Here is a 23,781-nt window from a genome sequence, read left to right as displayed (position 1 = left end):
TTATATTGATCATGTACTTAATTATTTTTTTTTAAAAAAAATTACACCAATCGTGTAAAAAGTATGATTCTCTATTTGATTGTTTTTTCATGCTGATTTTATTTAATGATCAGCTCTGAATATGTTATCCTGGACAGCCCTACCTTGGGTTTGGTAGGGGAAGGCCCAAATTAATTGGGCCCAGTCCATGACCTTGTGGATTTTTTTTTTAAAGATTAAATACATTTTGCACTTTTTAATTATGTATTCTGTCTCATTTATATTTTTAAAATATGAAAGGTAACAAAGACATACTTGACAAAATAATTTAACATTAATAAGATAATTTTTTATTTTTCTCATCGTCAGCATAGTTTCATTTTATAATACTTTTTTCCTCGTAGTCTTTTATTAATTTTTTTATATGCTCACAAAAACGACGTACACAATGAATAGTTGGTGCAAATACAAACCCTTCACTGTTTATATCTTATTCTAGAAATTTCGATCTTCAAATAATCTGTCCCCCACAAACCCAGATCTTTAGCAAACCATCAGAAAAGGTTAAATAAATAAATACCACTTAAATCCAATGGATTAGAAACCCCCACATGGCACAATCCCAAGCCAATATCCAAAATTTTCCATTTGTTTTAATCCCTTACCAAACACGGACCAACCACCCCACCCCAGTTGACAAGACCGTCTCAAAACCTCAAAACTCTCATGGCGCTCCAGGTAATGTCCTAAGAACTATGTCCCTATAACATATTTCATTGATTTTTTTTTTTTAAATTTGGAATAAATCAATTTATTGAAATGCTGTGATGTTATGTGGTAGTATAGGCATGGTTCATGCAAGAAAGTGATGATGATCAAAGGTTACCACACCACAAGAACCCGCCCGAATCCGTTTCACTGGAGCAGTTGGCGGATCTTGGAGTTCTCTACTGGCATTTGGATCCGGATAAATATGAGAATGACCCGGAACTGGATAAGATTCGACGAGCCAGAGGATACAGCTACATGGTATGATGATGTTTGGTTCTTGTACGGTTCTCTCATTTGATTAATTGGAATTTTGATCTAATTTAAGGTTGTAAGGTTCACTATTCATGAAACTTGAGGTGGGATGTGTAATTTGTTTGAAATATAGTTAGATATAGTTGAATTTGGAGGATTATGGTGCCAAATTATTGGAAAAATACAGTAAATATTCCTTTTTCTTCTTAACTTGTCAGTGCAAATGCTACTTAATCTCTTGAGTTGAGGTTCATGGAGTAAGCAATCATGTCGGAAATGTTTTTGCTCCTGTGAGAAAACAATGGCAGGTTTAATTTGAAAAGGTGCGAAATTCATAAAAATGTCGGTTCTTGAGGGACGTCTTCGAAATTGCTATTCTCAAACTTTTAAGGGGCTGCTTGTTTCCCAAGAGTGAATTCCCATATCAATCTGGTGGTAAATTCTAGTGGAGGCAATTATCACTTTATGAAAAGCGTGTGATGCCCAAGTCTCAAGTTTAACTCATTTTTGCTTCTTTCTTGTCCTTCCTTTCCCTAACATAATTTGGACTAGACTTGTACTCTTTCACGTTACACCATGGTCCGGAGCATTGCTCTTTTATGAGGTTCTTGAAGAGTTTTTGCAAGAGTGGTGGTGGGATTGAAAAAATAAGTGAAGTCCGAGGTAGTGAGAATTTGAGTAGTCCAATACATGAAACAGCGTTTGTATCGATAAACTCTCAGCTACAATTAACAATGGAACCAAGGAATGTGCATCAAGGATTAAAGTGTTTATGGCAGAACTTAATTAGGAAGTAAATTCTTTCTTGTAGATATTCATTGATCTCTTGTTGTTTTCTCGTTTTAAGGATTTGCTGGACTTGTGTCCTGAGAAAGTGGAGAACTACGAGCAGAAGCTGAAGAACTTCTACACAGAACACATACACGCTGATGAGGAGATACGCTATTGTTTGAAAGGGAGTGGCTACTTTGATGTCCGGGACAAGGATGACCATTGGATCCGTATCCTGATCAAGGCGGGCGACCTCATCGTTTTGCCTGCTGGGATTTACCATCGGTTCACCCTCGACACCAATAACTACATCAAGGTACCTATACAATCTTGATTTTCACAAAACATACAATGTTTTTCGTATTACAAATGTATGTTGTAATGATTGCAGTTGATGAGACTGTTTGTGGGCGAGCCCATATGGACACCCTTCAATCGGCCTCAGGAGGATCATCCAGCAAGAAAGGAGTACATGAAGAGCATGGCTGAGGAGGTTGGATTACCGGTTGCAGCTAACTGATCAGCATGTTTCCTGAGGTGGATTCTGGTACATCATGTTTATGTTCTAATTGCTAGTGTTTGTTGGTGCATATAAGGAAGAAACTTCTGTAACATTGGTATACGGTTGTTATTTACACATGTAATGTAATGGTCATTGTTCCTCTTTTGTTTTTAAGCTGATACGGCCTTAGAATTGCAACATGACGGCGACATGTCGGACCCAGTAGTAAAAAAACTAAAAAAAACACTCTGCATAATAGCAAATTACCCATATAGGCCGTCACACCCAACATGACCTGTTGACCAAACTCAAGACCGTTGATTCTATATCAAAAAATTAGGATCATATCAAGTGGTCTAAAAAGCAAATACATGTGGTCTTATCAATACATCCAATCATTTTTTATATTAATACATCATTTATTACTCTACCACCAATATTTTTTTTTTCCGCGTCACGAACTGACTTAAGTATCAAGATATTTTTGCTAGAAACAACCTAATTAAGCTAATGATCTCTTTCCTTCTCAGATTTCCTAATGCACAGTATAAACTACCTTCATATTTGTATAATTTGATTTAATTTTAGAAAATATAATGTAATTTATCCAAAAATATGGTTAAGATCCTATTAACCAAGTGCCACAACTTGGTACAAACACTGTCTCCACAGATAAAAAATCATTAAAAGCACAAAACAACCATAAATCATGTGCAGAAAAATTTTACACAAACTAAAGAACAATCGTGACAAATTAAAATCACAGACGATTAGCATAAATATATGTGTTTTGATTCAAAGACCCAAGTTGCGGATATACACAATGTATTTTATTATAATAATGTAATTAATCGCATCAATTAAATAATACATCGGAAAGTTACAATGAAGTTAAGTGTTTTTAGACATTTTGCATGTTTGTTACTCAAGATATTGACATCAAGTTCAAATGATAAAGATACAACCTTAAATTAAGTTTCGAGTTAATTGTTTCTAGACCTTTTCTATTTTATTAATCGTCATATTCAAATCAACCTTAACATATAGTCAATTAATTGTTAAAAAGATACAACCTTATATTAAATTTCTATAAAACAACCTGCACCATGCCACAACATAGCGTAGACCGTATAAAACTTTTTTGTATTTTTAATTATGTGAGATAAAGTGAAAATATTGAGATTTTACTATTAAAAAGTTAGAATGGTTTATTTAATATGTATTATAATATAAAATTATTAATATGTTTAATTAAGTTTTTTGTCATTATATTTCTTTTTTAAAGTAAATTAATTTATATAATTAAAATAAGCAAAAGTTTCGGTCCTCCAACCAATCATCTATAGTTCGAGGTTATGAGTTCGAATTCTAGTAGATATGTGAATATTTGTTTCACTTTATGAGTCTATTATAATTTATTAAATATTCAATTGTATAATATATCCATCCACTAATATATTATTTGAATACTCAATTTATTAGAATATGATATAATTATGCAATTATCGCTTTTATTATTGACAAAAAAAAAAAAAAAAGTTCATCCATCCATATTTCGTGATGCAATATTTAATTTTCGTCATGTTGAAATGACCAGAATGCCACCGCCTATTCAATTAACCTGGACAGACAATGTTCTACGATCAGGGTTAAATTAGTCTTTGCAGTAAGATATCGCAATCAAAATCCTAAATTTAGATGGTATTTTCCACTTCATAGTCGTCGTCGCTCCAAAGCAGAATTCAAAGCAGAATTGCTCCAAGCTGAAAGCGTCCTCTGGGAGAGGGAGCAAGAGAGAGAGAGGAGGAAAATGGGTTCTCTTAGCAAGGTATGGAACACCTTTAATTTTCTTGTTGTCCAACGTTGTATGTGTTTTGTGTGGTTGTATGAATTCTTGATTGTGTAAATTGCAGTTTTATTTGCTCGGATAATTGTAAATTCTTGTTTTTTTTTTTTTTTTTCATTTGCCTTTTGGGTTGCTAGGGTTAATTTGTAAATGATTGTTTCACGTGGTTGTGTGAATTCTTAATTTTGTTAACTTCAGTTTTGATTTGATGGGTAATTCTTGATTTCTGTTTTGGTTGTGTTATTCGTTATTTGTCTTTTCTTTGAAAGGGTCAAACTCTAATCTGATGTATTAAGAGATTTGGACAGGTTTGCATTATTGCGGAAGCTAAATTTTGATGTTAGTGAAAAATTCAAGATTTTATATTGTTGATCATTTTGATTGTGAGTAGCTCTATTGATGATGGCTTGGAGTTTGTTAAGTGCTTTAGCTTATGAAATTTGTGAGGTATAGATGTGTGTGAGGAATTCGAATATAGGCTCTTGCTAAAGGTTAATATGACTTTTTTGCACTAACTTGCCTTTGTTGGCTGAGCTCCGCGTGGTCCTTGGAGAAATGGAGAGTAGTGGGAAAGGGGTGGAACCCGTCATAGCAAATTTCCATCAATAACTTTAATTAAGTTGTGCTGTTTGGAATCTCGGAAAATCCTATAGGTTTAATGTAGAACCTATAGTGGATGGATATGGTTGAAAGTTTTTGCTCTGGATAATAGATAATTTATTGAAGCTTTTTTATCATTGTGCTCTTGCATAAGACAAAAGGGAGTTTGTTTGGCACTGGATAAATAACTCTACCCTTGTGGTCATTATTTGGCCTTTGCTTTTCACATCCAAGTTGTGATGTATTTGCCTGCCGTTCATGAGGCTGTTAAATGTTGGATATTCAGCCTGTAGTGCTGGTTTAGTTCTATTGTGATTTTGACTCATGAGGTGTGCATGCATGAATTTCTATCTGATTATTTTCTTTGTTAATGGAGCAAAATGTAACAATTTTCGTTGAATGTAAAACTCTTATCCTTATTTTTTTTATTTTCTGTGTTATGCTTGCTTGAGTGAGTATTGGCTAATTGATGTGTAACATATTTGTATATTAACATGTCGTAGACATATATTCATGTTTTATACATGCCTGTTCCATTTCTGTCTCTGCATATAGGTATTGAATGACTGGTGTTTTCTGTTACTACGAAAGCAATCTGACTGGTTTTCTACTTAATAGAATAATGGTTTTCCATTTATAAGTTATTTCCTTCTCATACTTCCCTCTTTTGCCTAAGAACTAATATATCAGAAGAAAAAGTGGTTGCTAAGTGATTTGTATATTAATTGATGTGTATTGGCTAATTGATGTGTAACATATTTGTATTAACATGTCGTAGACATATATTCATGTTTTATACATGCCTGTTCCATTTCTGTCTCTGCATATAGGTATTTCCTTCTCATACTTCCCTCTTTTGCCTAAGAACTAATATATCAGAAGAAAAAGTGGTTGCTAAGTGATTGATCCACCTCAAATATTGTTATGCAGGATGACAGGGCGGAAGTTATTCAGGCATGGTACATGGATGACAGTGATGAAGATCAGAGACTTCCTCATCACCGTAACCCGAAAGAATTTGTGTCCTTTGAAAAACTTGATGGTATGCATTCTTAGAACTTGTCATTATATTGTCAAATGAGCTACGCTTTCCGCTTGTATGTCATAACCTCGAGTCTTTGAAACGAGAGGACAATCATGTTCTGCAACCTCATTTTCCTAAGAATATAATTAGGAAACCATTTCATTCAATTTATTTAGCCAAGACCTAATGCATATTGATGTAAATCCCACTAAAGATCCTTCACACAATTTCTTGGCTAAGTGTATTGGCCATCTGATAATTGCATTTAGTCAGTTTCTAAATCGAGTGCCTTTGAAATCCTTTAGAGCTTGGAGTGCTTAGCTGGAGGTTAGATGCTGACAAATATGAAACAGATCCAGAGTTGAAGAAAATTCGTGAAGCTCGTGGTTATTCTTATATGGTATGCTAGCTCATAACATCGAGAATAATTGAAGTCTTAGATATCTTTTCATCTGATAATCTTTGTCTCGGAACTAATTGCTTGCTTCCCAGTGTACTAGTAGTGTAATTTAACTTTTCTCATTCTTCAGGACTTCTGTGAAGTTTGCCCAGAAAAACTGCCAAATTATGAAGAGAAGATCAAGAACTTCTATGAAGAACATCTTCACACAGATGAGGAAATCCGCTATTGTGTTGCAGGGAGTGGTAGGTTCATGGCGACTTGCTTGACTTGGTCATTCTGCTTTTCTTATTGAGGATCCTATTATGTAAATGAGTTTTTTTATGCTGAAGGGTATTTTGATGTGCGTGATCGTGATGAATCTTGGATCCGCATCTGGGTAAAGAAAGGGGCAATGATTGTTCTCCCGGCTGGAATTTATCATCGCTTTACACTTGATTCCAACAATTACATCAAGGTAAAGATCTCGTGACCAGCATTTATAGAGCAAGATCCTTGCTGCAATATCAAGTTTAGATTTTTAATACACCCTACTGTCATTTTATGGTGAATTGTTACTCACTGAAAACAAAGTTTTAAGAGCTGAATTTACAGGTAGCCCTAATGTAAATCATTTCGTATGTGGGTTCCAAATTTGTAACACTCATTGTATCTTGTGATGTATTCTCAATTATTCAGTTTTGTTTACCACATTGTGGAACTGTTGATGAATTGGGCTTTCAAATCTTTGATCATAAAGTCTACGTATGCAGGCAATGCGACTCTTTGTTGGTGATCCTGTTTGGACACCATATAATCGTCCTCACGATCATCTTCCTGCAAGGTGCGTTCTGCCTTCTTAATCTTAATAGGAAATTCTTAGGAGGCCCGTGACCATTGAACATCAAAACCGTTCGAGTATGGTAGACCCCATATATGTTCCATAGTATGGATGATTACTGTTAACATGGGATCTAGAGTCCTGCGACCCCCTAAGTATAACCTATACTATAATGTGCACACCCCCAACTCCCCAACCCCTTGGGTTAAATTGAAAAAACAAGGAGAGGTAAGAAGACCATGAGGAAACTAAGATGTGCAAGAAGATGAATAAAAAGAAGTAAAAGGATTAGAGGTTAATGGTAGAAAGTCTTTATGGTGCAGGCAAGAGTATGTGGAAGCTTTTGTGAAGAAGGCAGGTGCTGATCAAGCAGTTGATACTGCAGCTTAAATCCCCGGAATTTTGCTTGCAAAAGATATGGGGAACCTTACGTTCGGTTGGACTTAATATAAACCTCTCCTTTATGTGAGTGTGTGTCAAAATAATGGACCTTAGGTCCACCATATATTTGCCACTTCAAAATGGCTTGTAAGAATCGAATGTTCACATTCTTACACCTATCCATGTAGCAAATCTATGGTGTCTGTGTGTGTTCTAGTACTCGTACTTCTTTTATATACACAATATTTAGCCTGAGATATCCGATGTGGTTGAAATTTTTTTGCGGGTTGTTATATGCCGTTCTATGATGGTACTTTCCGACCAACAGTAAGGACTGGAACAGAAAAGATTCACGTTACTTGGTTGTATTCTATTCAAGTAGAGTTGTGAGCCAGTAAATGCATGTACAATGATATCACAAGTGAAATGCTAACGTTGTTATAAAGGGTCAATTTACATCAATATTTGAAGTTAGGTCTAATTATTACACAAGGGGTATGCTTGTAAGTTTGTCCTTATCAGGGGGTTGATGTGAATTACATGGACACGTAGTGGATGTACTGTACGTGTAATTTTATAAAAAATAAAAAAAAATATTTGTGTAATTAGATCTAATATCGAGGGTGTCATAACTCATGTATTTTAAGAATTATGTAATCACCAACATTTTATCATATGAATCTCACTATTTAAACAAAACTTGTACAGCTGCTACTTTCAAACAATTAATTGATGAGAGCCACAAAACTTAATAAAAAAATTAATGTACATGTATTTATTCAGCCATAGGTGACGGCGGCGCCGGTGATGGTATTTTAAGTCTCAATGACCTGTTCTCTTCTGCTCAAATTCAACCTACATTAATATCCTCATACATACCAATTTTCCTAGTTTGAGATGTCTGTTGAAGAATTTTGAAAATTTGTATTTCTGTACTTTTTCAACAAAAAACACAACATTTTTTCCCAAATATGCCAGTGAAACGATCATGTTTTTCTTAATATTTTTGGTTGTAAAACATCTTAAAAGCAATACATGCATCCTATATTTTAGAACCTATAAGATGTAATATCTTATGTTAAAGTATTTGAATAAATAAATTATACAAAGTTAATAATGATAATTTTGTAATTAATCGTATCACCTCGTTAAAATCACAAATTCCTTATTTTTTTTTCCTAAATAGATTTATAAACTCTTAAAAAAATATATATATTAAATAGGTTTTGATAGTTTACCTTAAAAATCAATGAACTTACTAATTAATCATGTGAAAAGGCGAATTAATCTTTTCCAGAACTGAATTATGTGGTATTTATTATATTATTTAAACCTTTTAAAGTTAGATGCTTCGGGAGGATTAAAACTTTTCTAAAAAAATGGTGGTGGAATCAATGGTTTGTTCTACACCCCTCCCGAACCTCTATTAAATTATATATTACTTTTATTACTATTATTATTTAGTTTGCTTTGTTTTTATTCTTGCACTCATTATGTCACTGCAACCTTTTTCAACGACACGTGTAAACCCCTGTCACCTACCACGTCTCTTTCTTTCTTACACTACTTCTATGTATATTCTTCCCAATTAGCATCCATGCAAATCAACTCCGTATCTCAACACTTGTCTAATTTTTTTTATAACAATTGTAGTTTTTAAATGATATAATCATTTAATAAAATTAAAATTAAATTAATTAAAAGATTCTAGCCAATCATTTATATATAAAAAAAAGTTTTACGTATATAGTTTTTATTTAAGAATATTAAAATATTATTGGGTTGTTATTTAATTTCTAGGTTTCTAACTTTGTCGGAATATATGTATGTGTAGTATCAAGACAATAGGTGTATATATATACTATAATATTTCAATCAAATTTGGTTGCAAATGTCTGAACATTAAGCTCCCATGACGTGGTTCAATGTCCTTCATGATTTAAACCACTAATTTAGTAGTACTAAAAACCAAATCCACACCTATATTTTATTTATTTTATTAATCATACGTATATATATATATATATATATATAAGCAATCTTTCAAGACTATATATATGTGTGTTTACTGCACTTTTACTTTCCCACTTAATTTAATTAACAACTTCTATGGTTTTCAAATCTTGTTTTGGTTCACTTTTTGTCAATTGAAAATATTAATTTGTTTAATTAGTGTAAGATTGGATTCTTAGATCCATTCATTCAAGGGAGTGGACCCTATATGCATATCATATATAATTCAATGCAACTTTTTACATTGTTATATTAATTTTATTACAAAGTTGTCTTGATTTTTCTTATCTTTTTGCCTAACCCTAATTAAGATATCTTTGGAGAAGCTTTGCTTGATTTGATAAAACTTAGGATCAATATACATAAACCAAAAAAGAAAAAAAAAATCAATAATAAGCTCAAATGTCTCAGTTTTTAACCGACACATCCAAAACACACAACTATCTTGCAATCCTAACAAAATAAAGAATTAAATTTCAAAACTCCTTAAAAGTAATCCATGGCCGCCAGCTCTGTAAAACCCCAGAAATAACTGTTGAGATGTCGGCTCTGATATTTTCTATTTTAATTTGTGAATTAAAAAGAGAAAAAAACGTAATTAGTGATAGTTTTGGGGAAGCAACATAGGCATGGAGAAAGAATCAATAAGACGGGGACCTGAAAATATCTGGAGACCATTGTGTGCCTGCTACCATCATCAACTTTCCACCTGTTCAAACTCCAACAGTTTTATTATTAATTTATGTTGTAATAATAAAAGAGTATAAACTATTCCATGTCATGGACTCATGTCCAAACCAAGATTCATATCAGTACTCCCACAAAAAACCTAAACTGAAACCCCTCATCATCAATCTCAACTTCCCATTTTTCTGTTGTCTCACTTTCATCAGCCAAACTTTCTTTCAATTCTATGTCTTCATTATCTTGGAGAAAATGGTTCTTGTTGTTGTTCATACTCATCTTTATTTAAATCTTGAGATATAATTTCTTCTCTTATTCCAGTTTCCTTCCTCAGATTTCAACTGTTTCTTCATCAAAATGGAAGCAGTATAACTTGAAGCAAATTCCGGTTTTATTTTTTGAAAATTTACAAGGTATATATATCATGAATCCTATAGGAGATATGATGAAGGAGGATCGGTTCTTGGGGTCAAGTTCACTATATACAGATGTTGAGCCACTGACGGATGGTAATGTTCCTCCTCAACCAATGGAGGGTTTACATGAGACAGGCCCTCCACCATTCCTCAGCAAGACTTATGATTTCGTCGATGATCCGAATACGAATCACATTGTTTCTTGGAGCAAAGGTAACAACAGTTTCATTGTCTGGGATCCTCAGAACTTTGCCAAGAATCTTCTCCCCAGGTACTTCAAACACAACAATTTCTCAAGCTTTGTCAGGCAGCTAAATACCTATGTAAGTGGTCTTCCTAATTTTATTTCAATAATATGAAAATATATCAAGATCTGCTTGAAATATATATTTGTATATATAGGTAGCTAGGTTTATCCTGTGAGTTTCAAGAACTAGCTAGAAACTTCAAAGATTTTGGTACTGTAGTTCAAATCTGGAGTGCCCTAGATTTCCTTGCAATGTACATATTCAGATGCATGTTCTTTGAAGCAACTAGAACTTGCATTACTTTAATAGTTTTCTTGCTTTTGCTCAATAATTACTCTTTTTTTTTTTTGTTGAATTTGGGGAAAAACAATGTCAACTTGCAACTTTGTTTATTAGTGATTTATTCATACTGTTGGGCTTTTGTCTGTTCAATGAATTTAAATGTTGGAGTGATAAAGTCCCCAATATCTAGAGACCATTTCATGAACTTTCTGTAGTGATTTTATGTTTTATAATAACTGTTAATTTGATTTTTTTCTCCCTTATATATACTTCATGAAATATATATACTCCATGCTTTGATTATTACACCTTTTCCCAAGATTTCTAGGCTTTCATTTCATGATAAGATTTGCTCAGAACTGCAGAGTTTCAGTATGAAGGCCTAGGGATGTGAATTCTTGCAGGGTTTTAGGAAAGTTGATCCAGACAAATGGGAGTTTGCTAATGAAGGGTTTTTGAGGGGACAAAGACATCTCTTGAAAAACATTAAGAGGAGAAAGACAGCATCTAATTTCCAGGCATCAAACCAAGGTTTGGAGTCTTGTGTTGAGGTTGGAAGCTTTGGGCTAGACGCAGAAATCGATCGTTTAAGGAGAGACAAGCAGGTTTTAATGGCGGAATTGGTGAAGCTCAGACAGCTACAGCAGAATACCAATTCACATCTCAAAGAAATGGAGCAAAGGCTTAAAGGGACCGAACTCAAACAACGACAGACAATGAGCTTCTTGGCCAAGGCGTTAAAGAACCCGACTTTCCTACAGCAAATGGTCCAGCAGAAGGATAGAATGAAAGAGCTTGAGGATGCAATTGGTAAGAAGAGAAGGAAGAGAATTGATCTTGGTTCAGGAAACGTTGGAATAGTGAGAGAAAGGGAGAGAAATGCTTACATGATTGACAGTCAAGAATTAGGCTGCAATGGAGGAGAAGGAAGCAGTTCTGCTATTGGAGATATATATGTTAAGATAGAACCTGAGGAGTTTGGTGATAAGATCAGTGGATTTGATGTAGAGTTGGAGAGACTGGCAATGAGCATGGAAGGACCCTCAATGAACATGGAGGATCAAATGCTACACAATGATGATCATAGTGATAATATAGACAAGAACCTAATTAGTGCAGAAAAGCCATTTGATGAAGGGTTTTGGGGAGGAATTGAAGATGAAATTGGTACATTTGGTGTTGGAGGACATGACTTAGATGAGGAGGTTGATGCTTTTACTGATCAGCTAGGATTCTTGGGTTCAAGCCCAAGATAGAAACTTGTGCCAATTAAGAGCACTCAAGAACATCAGTTGCTTATCTCCATTCAAGATTTCTTTTGCTTCAGATATGAATTTTCAAGGTTCAGCCAAGGGCTACATCATGTTATATGTCCAACTCAATTTCGATCGTCGACTGACCAACCCCCAAAGGGTTTATGATTCCTTAGTTAGAGGGTATCAAACTGTTTATAACAGAAGGCCCTCCTCCCTCCACGACTACAAGTTCATGAATCAAGAACCAAGCAAGATCACATCTTGAAATTTCAAAGTGTTTGCTTGCTACAGGTTAGGAAAATCACTTTTCAACTTTTGGTTTCAAAGTAACTGCATTATGTCTAACTAGCTAGTTGGATATATACCTTTGGAATATTGAAATTGACAAACCGACTTGAGTTTGTGTTTCTTTCGCTTTTGAAGCAATAATTCCTAATCAATTAGCTTGTGCAATAGTTATTAGTGTACGTTCCTCGAGCACAAGAAAATTGAACTTCTTTAATGCTTCTATTTTGATATATATACATGTATAGTTTCATTTTAAACAATTCATGTCTGGTCTTGATTCTTGCATATATAGAGGAACTTGATGAAGAAGGGTACATTGATTGATTTCTTGCTGGTTTTCTCTTGTAAAACTCAAGAAAAAAAAAAAAAAAAAAAAAAAAAAGATGTATAGGGTGGAAATGTGCATAGCTATATAGGGCCCCTCCAAGAATGGTGAAAAGGGAGTAAAGTGGGCAGAATTTTGTGGGTAGCACCTCAAGCTCATGGAAATTGAATGGGCTCACAGGAGATGAGATGATGCCATGTCTTCCTGTCTATTGGATAGAATTGCACATGGTGTGCATTGCATGAATCAACACATCATAACTCATGCCCTAGCTAGGAGTTTTGCCTGCCTGTCAAAGTTATGTGCTCAAACCCCCAACTCCAACCTCTTAGATCTACCTGTGAATGATCATGAGGCGTGTTACTATTTTAGGCAGTGATTGCCTATGGAATTTTTTTTGGATATATATATATATACATATGGATAAAATATTTTATTTTTCCAACTATGATTTTTTTTGTATTTTTCATCTAAATTTATTTTAGAATATGAAAGGCACAATATAGAATATTATGTTAATATTGGATATATCCATGTTCTTATAATGGGGGATGCTTTAGAAAATTATGAATAAACTTTTCTATGAGAATTGGAGCCTTGCTTTCTCCAAGATATATAGGTGTCTAAATAAATTAACCCTTTATTAAGCGCATTTTTCAGCTTAAAAACATCATCATATTTGCGAAAATTTGAATTCCAAACACGCCCTCAAAATCTTCTCTCATCCTTGTACCTGTCGGCAGTACTGATCATGTCCACCGACGCCGTATACAGTCTTGATCACATCTTTACTAATGACAGCATAGGGATCAACAGTAGGGGAACCCCGAGCACAGTTTATTCTCGTACACCGTGAAGCACCGGATCAATTGTAGACGTTGTAATACTGTAGAAGTAAGAAACGCACACGCATCCGTATCACGTGATTCAGACTCTCCAAATTCCTCGATGGAGAGTGGGAGTACGCTCCAAGTAGCAAGTGGTTCTCTTTACTATTTCGATGAGGATGAAGGAACGCTGCCACGTCAACCCCGACTTTAAAAAGCCAGCTGCTTTTTTCTTTTCTTTTTTTCTAAAGGCTTTAAATACCCAGCTGCTAATGACAACAAAACTGCAATTCTCACAGAAATTCCACCTAATCACAGATGAATGACCATATTGCCCCTCTAATTTCCTTCCAGTGTTAGGCGGACCATTGAAAATGAAAATTGTTCCCACTTAATTTCCAAACAACATATGAATATTTTTAATTTATTTATATAATTGTCGAAAGAGAACACAAAAAATAATTAAATTCGATATTCAAAAGTGCTCCAATTATTTTTGATCGTACGAGGAAATAAATGAGACAAGGTTTGAGATAAGTCAAGGGCAATTTCGTCAATGGGAAGGACTTTGCAGTCTCTGTTTCCTGTGTTATAATGTTTAGCATCATCGCCCAGTCGTGGTCTCCTCTCAAATCGAAGCCCCCTCCCCATCGCCACCAAAACCAAAAAAAAAAAAAAAAGAAAAAGTAAAACAAAGACTTGATAAAATTGTCACACTCTAAAATCTCTCGTCGGAACCTTCGTCCCTAAGCACTAAGCACTATTTCTCTCTTTCAGATCTAACCACATTGTTAGATACGCACTCATATACGTAAATACACCATTATTCTGTATATTGGAGTGCTAGAGAGACATAGCATGGGCGGAGTGCCATCGACGCCGCGGCTGGGTGGCGGAGCGCGGCCGCAGGAGACCGCGGACTACTTAATTGGGGAATTCGTTGGAGAGAAGTCATTTCCTCTCGCCTCTGATTACTGGCAGAAGCTTCTCGAGCTTCCTCTCGATCTTCGTTGGCCATCTCATCGCGTTCGCCAAGCTTGCCAGTTCTTCGGTCAGTGCATTGTCACTTTTTTCTTTCTCTTTTGCAATTAGAATTTGGTTAGGTTAGGTTTTTATTCGTCACTGGAGTTTGCGGTTGGTTATTATTTTGCCTTGTTATTAGTTGCATTTTTTAGTAAGTGTTTGGAACTTGTGTTAACTCGCACGCGTGAGTCTGATGTGTTGTTTCATTTGCTTTTGCAATGGAAATTGAGTTCAAGTACCCAATTTTATTGGGAGACTAGCTTAATGTACGTTTGTTTTGTTATTAATGATTTTGAGTTTGTGTCATTTAGCATAAGTCAGGTGTTACCTGTAGTTTTGAGCTTGAATTTGTCATGTTTCGGGAAGAGTTGTTCTATATATCCTGGAGAAGATTGAGTTTGTGACATGGAGGAGTCTTTTCTCTGGAGATGTATTTATTCAAAATCTTAATAGATTCCCAGATTTCTGCAGTTTCAGGAGATTCTGACTATTGTAGAGCTCAATGGTGTATCTGGTGTCTCTCAGTGTGATTATTAGCTTTAGATGCTGTCTTAGGGTTCAGTGGTAAAGTTCGGTAACTACACGTGTAACTTGATATCCTTTTTGCCAGTACATCATATTTCAATTCGACTATTCTATTAAATTGTGTAATTTCAGTTATGGTGCGATTATCAGTATCCACTTTAAATTTTTTTCTTGACTTTCCTTGTGTGCAAGTGTCGTGATTAGGGAACGAAACCTTTCATTTCTGAGACAAAAGGCCTTAGACGTGGCCTTTTTTTTTTCCCCTAAAAAAAGTAACTATCAAGTTTATGTTACTGGTTTAGTGTGCAAAAATCCATGCAAAGTTGCAAACTCTGTTAAAAATGTTTGGAATCATTGAATGTCGCTGGAAGGTTTTGTTGGAAACCGACTGATTCTAGTGTTGGTATGCAGATGTGTGAGCTTATACTTGCTGGAATAGGAATTATTAGTAATTTTAGTACCATTACATGTAAATGAATCCTCTAATTACCATAGATGCCAATATTGGCTAATGCTTTATCTGGAATTAGAAATGATATCTGGCAATAATCAAGTTTCTTCTGTACTTGGACTTCTCTTACCAAATTATATAATTACTTCCGGCAGGCGAGCAAGGGTGAGGGGGAGGGGGGGGGGGGTGGGGGGGGGGGGGGGGGGGGGGGGGGGGGGGGGGGGGGGGGATAGGAACTCCAAGTGTGTGAATATGTTAGCAGCTACTCCAACATTCTTTAAAGTAAAATCCGCTATTATTCCCCAACGATGCTATGTCAATAGTGCCAATCAATGAAATTAATTCATGTAGTATGTTAACAACATTTATGTGACAGTAAATTTCTGTTACAACCATTTATCAACTCGGCTGATTCCTTTCTGTTTGCTTGTAGCCATGAATAATTATAACACAAGGCACCTTGCGAAGATTTTGATTCACCTAGCGTGGTGCTTGGAAGATTGTATCTCTGCAGCTGACGTGACATCACTTGCATTCTCAAAATCTCTTAATGCCTTGTTTGTATCATCTGTTTTTCTGAAGTATCTTATTGAAAACTCCAAGACTGATGACTTTGAAGAGCTATACTTGTCGCTGGGTGAAAAGGAGCCTGTGCCACATAATTTCTCAAAAGGTTCATCTCTTTTAGCTTGAAACAGTTCTGTCTATAATGGTTGGTCATTATGTCATATTGTATACCTTCTCCATGATGCCCTCTATTCTTTACAATAAAAAATGTTGTTTTCAAATCATTAGCATCACCTTTTGTTTTGTTGTGTTTAGATTTCACCATTTATCATCTCGTTCATGTCTACCATAAAAACTGTTTGCACGCAGTGTATGTGCTTTGTATCAAGACTTCCTTTCTGTTGGAACTGCCTCAGCTCAATTGTCAGCCATGATCATAAGAGAGACATGCCATGAAAAACGGCGGACTGGTTGTTAACTGATATGAAGTTAATATGAATGATGGCATAACATAAGCTTGTCAAACTGATTAGGATTTTGTCATTTGTCATGAATATCATATGGAACGAGCATGCTGAAAGCAAAATCCCACTTTTAAAACTACTGGTCGCTTTCCACATTTCAGATACACGGAAACCCGTCCCATTCATTTCTTTTGAGGCTGACCGAAAAGAATTAAACAATACATTAGGTCTTGCATCATCCTCGTTATATCGTTGGCAATTTAATCAGGCATCCATATGCAAACTCATTGAACAGAGTTTAGGAAACTTAACACTCAGAAGATAATGCGTAAGATGGGAGGCATCTGCAATTTTTATATTCAGTTAATGCATGAATTAAGTAGTGGAAGTCTCAAGCATAGAGTCTTGAAAATTAAGTGGTTATGAGAAAAGTAGAACATCTGTTTTTCTTTATTCTTTTCCTTCCTTGAGTTGTCAGTTGGTGAAGGTGGGAATTCTGGGGCCTAGCTTTTCTGGTTGTCTTCATGGGAAAAGATATCATGTGTCTGTTGGTACTGGATCTTGTGTATGCTACTGCTTGTTGATCATAATCAGAGTTGTTTGTTCTCAGTTACAAAACTTTTCATGCTGAGTTGTGGTTGTGTATAGTGATTATAAAGATGTCTTCTCCAAGAAAGATTGACGATCACATTATTTTGTACATGCACTGCAGACTCTCGACCTTGTTCACATTAAGTAATTAAGCATCATGGAGAAAGATTAAAGAAGGATCCATTCCTTCAACTGAATGGAAAGTCTTAAAAACATACATATTAAAAATGTATAAATGTGATTTTCTTGGATCCAGAAATTGTGAACAATATTTTGTGGTTTGATTGAACATTGTATAAAGGACCTATTAACTTTCTTCTAACATGCTACCTTCCATTCATTTTCGTACATGAAAGAAGTCCGATTGCTCATTGTTGCAGTGAATGTCTAAGACCTTTGTTGGATATTAAAAAGCAGTGTATTTACTTAACTTTTTTTCGTCATCATTTCATCTCCAAAGCAGGCCAACATGTTGAAAACCTCGTCATGGTCAGTGCCCTTAACTTTATTGCCAAAGTTGATGTTAGGTATGTAGTATGCTGTGAGTCATTTGATATGCTTATTGATGTTCTGCTTTATAGATACATATCTATATTGGTTACTATTTTCTGTATAGCCAGGGAACGTATCTTCTGCATCAGATGCTGATTGCCATGTCAACTCAACTTCTCTCTGGGCCAACACCAGGACCAAATGATGTACACCCTTTCATTGATGCAGCAATGGCTCAGGTGACCCCTAGTAACTTAACGAGCTTTAATCTGCAATTCTTTCTTGTTTAACTGGCTGCTGTTTCTGCAGGAAAGCTCTTTGGTTCACGTGGTTGTACACAAGTTACTGCTCAATTACATCATTCGCCCACGTTTTCCTGTAAACAGCTTATCTTCGAGAATATTATCTGAAGGAAATCAGCCTGGTGTCCTAAGAAGAGTTGGCTCTGCAGCTGGTACGAAAATATCACACGCCCTTTTATCTATGTTTAACTTATAACGTGATGTTGATGCATTGTCACCTCTAATTTGGTTATCTTGATTTTTTTTTTTAGAAATTCTTCAAAATAACATTATCATTGGACATTCTTAGAATTAGCTTTGTTGTTTTGTTCATTTATTGCACATTCTTTGGAACTTTTATTATGTAGGACGCTTGGTTTAAAATTTTAACATACGTATTTGATGGATGTTGACACCTGTTGCCAAAACTTCAGCGTGTCTTGTTTCAATTATATCCGTTTGTCATATCTTTCCATTGGAGAGGGTGATACATCAAAGATACTATAAACTATAGGCTTTCATGTTTAAAAATGCATGTTGCTCATTTTCTGTTTTTTAGCATTAATAGGTATGTTTGCCTTTTATTCTTTATCCTTCTGACTAAAGTATAATTCATACTTGCAGCAAACTTGATGCTATTGCCTTTCAGTTACATAGTTAGCTCAACTGGTGAAGCTTCAAGAAGTCCTTTAGCAGAAGGCAGTCTTAACATTTTACTTGTTCTTATTTATCACCACAAATGTCTTTCGATGGACTTTGTGAAAGACAAAAGTGATGACGGCAGTTTTGAGCCCCTCCAGAAGGAAGAAACTTATTTTGCAGAAAATCCTTTCCGTAAAGCAGTAGAAAATGCTCGGGATATTGAATGTAGGATCCATTAGGTTGCCATATCTGTTATTTGTTTGATTGAAGTTTCTACGATGCTTAACCGTGCCTAAGTCAATGAGTGGTCTCCCTGCAGTTGATCGAATCAATATTGAGGGGAATGCACACAGTGGTCCGCTTGTGAGACTACCTTTTGCTTCTCTTTTTGATACCCTTGGCGTGTAAGTGTATCCATTACCTTCTGCATATGAAATTTTACTGTCTTGGTGACATTTTACTACAGGGTTCTTCTTATGTCCATCCTTTACAAAATTAATTTTTGGCAAAAATCAATTTAAAATGCTTAAATATGAGTTCATTGTATGAATATAGGTTTCAGTTCATTAGGTTTGTTCTTGCTCTCTTCTATTGATTGTTAGGTTGTACTTAAGAAATGTTCATGATGAATCAATGGATTTTAAAACATGATTTTTTTTTCCGATCTTATTTTAATTTTTTGTATTGTGCATCAGGTTTCTACAAATATAGGTCTTCTTGTGTGGCTTGCTACATAGTTTATTGTTGTAAGGAGTAGTATCTTCGTCAAAATATACATTACAGAATGCAGGGATAGTACTTAACATGCGCCAAACCTCTCTCGCCTTCTGCTGAGACAGCAAAATAAAAATGCTTGTCCAAAGAGCTTGAAAGTCAAAAATAATTTGATTTTTGGGTGTTTTTTCTATGTCTCCAATATGGTTTTTCATTTTTAGGTGCTTGGCTCATGAAACCTCTGTCCTGTTGCTCTACTCACTGGTGCATGGAAATTCAGATTTTCTGGAGTACGTTTTGGTGCGAACAGATCTAGATACGCTGGTAAGATGATCAGAAATTTTCGCATGTAATGATAATTAATATCTGATCATTTTTCTGAAAGAACCATCTTATAGTTCCTCATCCTGATAAACTTGTAAATGGTCAATGATTTTCATAGAGGATGCAATAAGGACAAAATAAATAGGAAAAATAGTCTTATATTAGGTCTAATTTATTCTGCCATAAATAACTTACAGCGGTCACAAAACTTCCCGGGTATTGTATTAAAAAGTTGAAGCATCCACCTTATCAACCTTCATCAAATCCTGAAAAGTATGTTTTGCAAAGCGACTTGTGCTTGCTATGATTTTTCCTCTGTGTGAGATTAAGTATGAAAAACGTAAGTATCTCTCCAGAAGTTTCATGACAGCCAATAAAACCATTTCTATAGTTACTTTCCGACAGAGTTTGTGATTGTTTGTCTGGTCATTAATATCCTGTATTTACATCAGTTTTACTTTTGGTACAAATCTTGGTGTGATAAAGGCTTTTGTTATTAACAGTTGATGCCCATGTTGGAAACGCTATATAATGCTCCGAGCAGGACATCCAATCATATTTATATGGTGCTTGTTATCTTTCTGATACTAAGTCAAGATTCCTCTTTCAATGCCAGCATTCACAAACTGGTAAAGATAATTTTATTTACCCATATTGGTTACTTATTATAGGGTGCAATCTGAGTTGGTATTTATGCTTGCAGATGCTTCCTAACGTTCCATGGTATCGAGAACGTCTCCTTAATCAAACTTCTCTTGGTTCCTTCATTGTGATAATGTTAATTAGGACCGTGAAATACAATCTCTCTAAGCTACGGGTAAGACGTAATGCATTTTCCTAGCAGATTTCCCTTTTTGCTTGTCCTTCAAAATACTAAAAGTAGAAGATAACAAATCCAAATCATTTTTGTAGACCTGTTTGGTGGTTGGATCATTTTGAATGACATTAGTCAATAACAGTTCAACAGATCAAATGCTCCATTATAATATATTAGCTTTCTGAATCCTGATCCATTGGAAGGATTGATTGACATGATTTACTGCAGAGGACATTGTCACATTCAACAATTGAATCTGATTAATTTCACAATCAAAATAAGTTATCAAGTGAGCAGACAGTAATCAAACATAGTTAGCTGTGTGATAATGGGTGTTGTGGCAGCGAGTATTGATGATGGCAATACATTATTTGATCACCAGTTATAGTTCCCATTTATACTCCTTTTTTCAATTTCAAAAGCAATCAATTTTGATGTAACCATATCCTAAAAATGTTAGCATGAGTAGACATGACAGGAAGGGGAATGGGTGAGGCATGGGACGAACACATTAATTAATAATGAGTGCAGCTGGTTGGGGATAGTCTGCGAATATGCTAGGCATCACAGTGTCATTCATTCATCTTCATGACAATGTCCACTTTCCCTTCGTAATTAAATCTGATTTGGTTAAGTGAAGGAGAAAAATAAGCTTGACAGGTAACCACAGGAGTCCTAAATTGGTTTTTGTCCCCTGTTGCATTTTTACAGCAATTGCATGATTGCATCTTGTCATGTCCACATAATGACTATAATTTTCTGAGCACATAGTGTTCTGATTCTCTTTCTTTAAAAGCTCTAATTGTTTGTTGTTAAAATTTCTTTCTGGATGAGTTACATATCACTATGCAAACTATAATAGCCTGGGATGTATTTATTTGGTTATTTAGTGTTTTGACACTCTTGGCAACAGGATGTCTATCTCCATACAAATTGTCTTGCAACTTTGGCAAACATGGCACCACATGTTTATCGACTGAGTGCATATGCATCAGAGCGGTTGGTCAGCCTCTTTGATATGCTTTCTCGCAAGTATGTCCTTCTGATCATTTTTTTGTCCTTGGCATCATATCATATGTCTAGTAATTGGTGAAGATATTCATCTTAGAACTGAGACCTCTCTCTGATATATTGTTTCTAATATCTCAATCCATAGGTACAATAAATTAGCAGAGTTTAAAAATGACAAAATGAACACAGAAGATGGTGATCTAAGAGGAGACAGCTTTTTTGAGGATCCTGTAATGAAGTCCTTTTCTCGATTATAATATTTACATTTGCAAAGTCCATCTCAGTTTTATAATAGGGTACTTATTGATCCTTCATTATGTTGCAGTCAGCTGAACTGCATATATACACCGACTTCCTGAGACTTGTGCTGGAGATATTAAACGCAATTTTAACTTATGCATTGCCACAGAATCCTGAGGTATCAGACTTGCATTTCGTTTCTGAGCTAATAGATTTTCATTAGTATATTGTGCACTCTTTGCTTACTATAGCTGTATTTTTCAGGTAGTTTATGCAATTATGCACAGGCAGGAAGTTTTTTTACCTTTCAAAAGTCATCCACGTTATAATGAGCTATTGGAGAACATATATACTGTATGTATTCAGAAGTGAATATTCTATTTACTTTGTAAACAATATCTAGTTTCAGTAAGTGATAGTGGTATTGGTGAAGCTTCATCATTCCCGGTTCTTTAACTTTTTGCTCAGGAATTTTCTGCTGTTGCAGGTGGTGGATTTTTTCAATAGCCGTATTGATTCACAGAAAATGGATGGAGACTGGTCAGTGGAAGAAGTGCTTGAGGTCATAATCAACAACTGTCGATCTTGGAGAGGCGAGGGCATGAAGGTATGGAGTAAATGCTTGCATAAGAACTGAACTTCATTGTTTATCTTCTGATGTTCTGTACCTAATCTGGCTTGCTTTTCGAAGATGTTTACGCAGTTACGGTTCACCTACGAACAAGAGAGCCATCCTGAGGAATTCTTCATCCCGTATGTGTGGCAGCTGGTATTATCCCACAGGTATACTTCCTGAACATCACTTAAATATCTCATGTTCTATTTCAGAGGTATCACTCTTTATTCATGCTGCCTGCCTCTTTGCTGTTCCAATTTATGTTCTTAGTATGTTTGTGGATCTTGATTATGTAATGTGGTTTACATGGTCCTATGCAGTGGTTTCACTTTCAATCCGAGCAGCATAAATTTATTCCCAGTGCCTGTAGAAGTAAGTATCATTTTCCATTTAATAACCTGTTTATTCTTGCTCTTTTTCCTGCACTAGCACTTTATTTACCACAATAGTTACCAGTAGCAGTTTCATAGTTTTGTTTCATCTGCAATAGTCTTGTTTCACATCTTAAAGCTGTTATTTTAGGAACAAAATTTGCTCGACCCTATATATTGTAATTTATTAACGAACTTGATACCCATTATGCATAATAAAGTTTGTGAATATTGATGTCTGCAACCCAGGTTTGCCTTTAGTTTCTAGCATACACTTTCTTATCTATTAGTCTTGTAAGCCTAAGATGGTAGGTAAGTCTGCTATCTTCATACACATAATCAAGATAGGCTCATGTGGAAAATGACTGTCCAGTGTAGTTAGCTGATGCTGTCTAAACGGCATCCACCAAGCAGTGCAGTTGACAATTTCTTCATGTATAGATTGTTGTCTGTTCTCAAACGTTGGTAACTACTGCACTTGCATTTCTGCTAATAAACTAGGCTTCTCATGTTTAGAATAATTGTTCTTGTCAATGTGGAAAAGAAATTCTCTTACACCATCGGGCAGATGGGGGTAAGAGATTATGCTGTAAGATCACCACTCCTTACTGTAAGATCAACATTCCATGCTGTAAGATATGTGATCCATTGTTCACTAAACTACAGGATATAAATGGGGAGGAGGCGAAGAAGCAGCTCCAAAATGGCGAGATGAAAGAAGTTGTACTTCAAGTAGAGACGCCTGTATAGTGGAGTTATAGTCCACCTCAAGTAGTCCAATTTTAATGTACATACACACACATCAATCGAATAGTAGGAATTTTCAATCGTTCATGTTTATATGTCTTCAGTACATAGGTCCCTAGTTTTGTTATTAGGATATTACTCAATGTAACGAATAAGAGAACTTTCTCAAATTTGCAATACATAGCCTCTTGCGTGTATCTGTTACTTGTTACTTTAGATATGTAATTGAACAATCCGCTGGTTTGACCTTTCAAGAATTCTGGTACTTATTGGTCATATT

At 35.3% G+C, this 23,781-nt stretch overlaps 4 protein-coding genes across 4 annotated transcripts; all 4 read left to right on the top strand.

Moving 5' to 3' along the window:
* Positions 562–2,449, top strand: LOC105171300 (1,2-dihydroxy-3-keto-5-methylthiopentene dioxygenase 1). Its single transcript, XM_011092369.2, has 4 exons — positions 562–717; positions 826–1,008; positions 1,850–2,089; positions 2,165–2,449. Exons 1-4 carry the CDS (start codon positions 706–708, stop codon positions 2,291–2,293), a joined length of 564 nt encoding a protein of 187 aa, XP_011090671.1. The 5' UTR covers positions 562–705; the 3' UTR covers positions 2,294–2,449.
* On the top strand, positions 3,951–7,639 carry LOC105171299 (1,2-dihydroxy-3-keto-5-methylthiopentene dioxygenase 2). Its single transcript, XM_011092368.2, has 7 exons — positions 3,951–4,103; positions 5,652–5,763; positions 6,051–6,145; positions 6,276–6,390; positions 6,478–6,602; positions 6,898–6,968; positions 7,289–7,639. The coding sequence occupies exons 1-7, from the start codon at positions 4,086–4,088 to the stop codon at positions 7,353–7,355; spliced, it is 603 nt and encodes a 200-aa protein (XP_011090670.1). The 5' UTR covers positions 3,951–4,085; the 3' UTR covers positions 7,356–7,639.
* Positions 10,080–12,571, top strand: LOC105171568 (heat stress transcription factor A-2c). Its single transcript, XM_020697155.1, has 2 exons — positions 10,080–10,782; positions 11,394–12,571. Exons 1-2 carry the CDS (start codon positions 10,468–10,470, stop codon positions 12,243–12,245), a joined length of 1,167 nt encoding a protein of 388 aa, XP_020552814.1. The 5' UTR covers positions 10,080–10,467; the 3' UTR covers positions 12,246–12,571.
* On the top strand, positions 14,315–23,698 carry LOC105171298 (dymeclin). Its single transcript, XM_011092367.2, has 18 exons — positions 14,315–14,736; positions 16,118–16,357; positions 17,710–17,773; positions 17,863–17,977; positions 18,048–18,192; positions 18,644–18,886; positions 18,981–19,065; positions 19,597–19,699; positions 20,203–20,328; positions 20,403–20,516; positions 21,430–21,548; positions 21,673–21,757; positions 21,853–21,945; positions 22,032–22,121; positions 22,255–22,374; positions 22,459–22,550; positions 22,704–22,755; positions 23,421–23,698. The coding sequence occupies exons 1-18, from the start codon at positions 14,544–14,546 to the stop codon at positions 23,502–23,504; spliced, it is 2,163 nt and encodes a 720-aa protein (XP_011090669.1). The 5' UTR covers positions 14,315–14,543; the 3' UTR covers positions 23,505–23,698.

Source organism: Sesamum indicum, linkage group LG10 (assembly GCF_000512975.1).
Source record: "Sesamum indicum cultivar Zhongzhi No. 13 linkage group LG10, S_indicum_v1.0, whole genome shotgun sequence".
In the NCBI taxonomy this organism is placed as follows: Eukaryota; Viridiplantae; Streptophyta; class Magnoliopsida; order Lamiales; family Pedaliaceae; genus Sesamum; species Sesamum indicum.
Note: the sequence above shows the minus strand (reverse complement) of the source record. Positions and strands in the feature narration are given on the sequence as shown.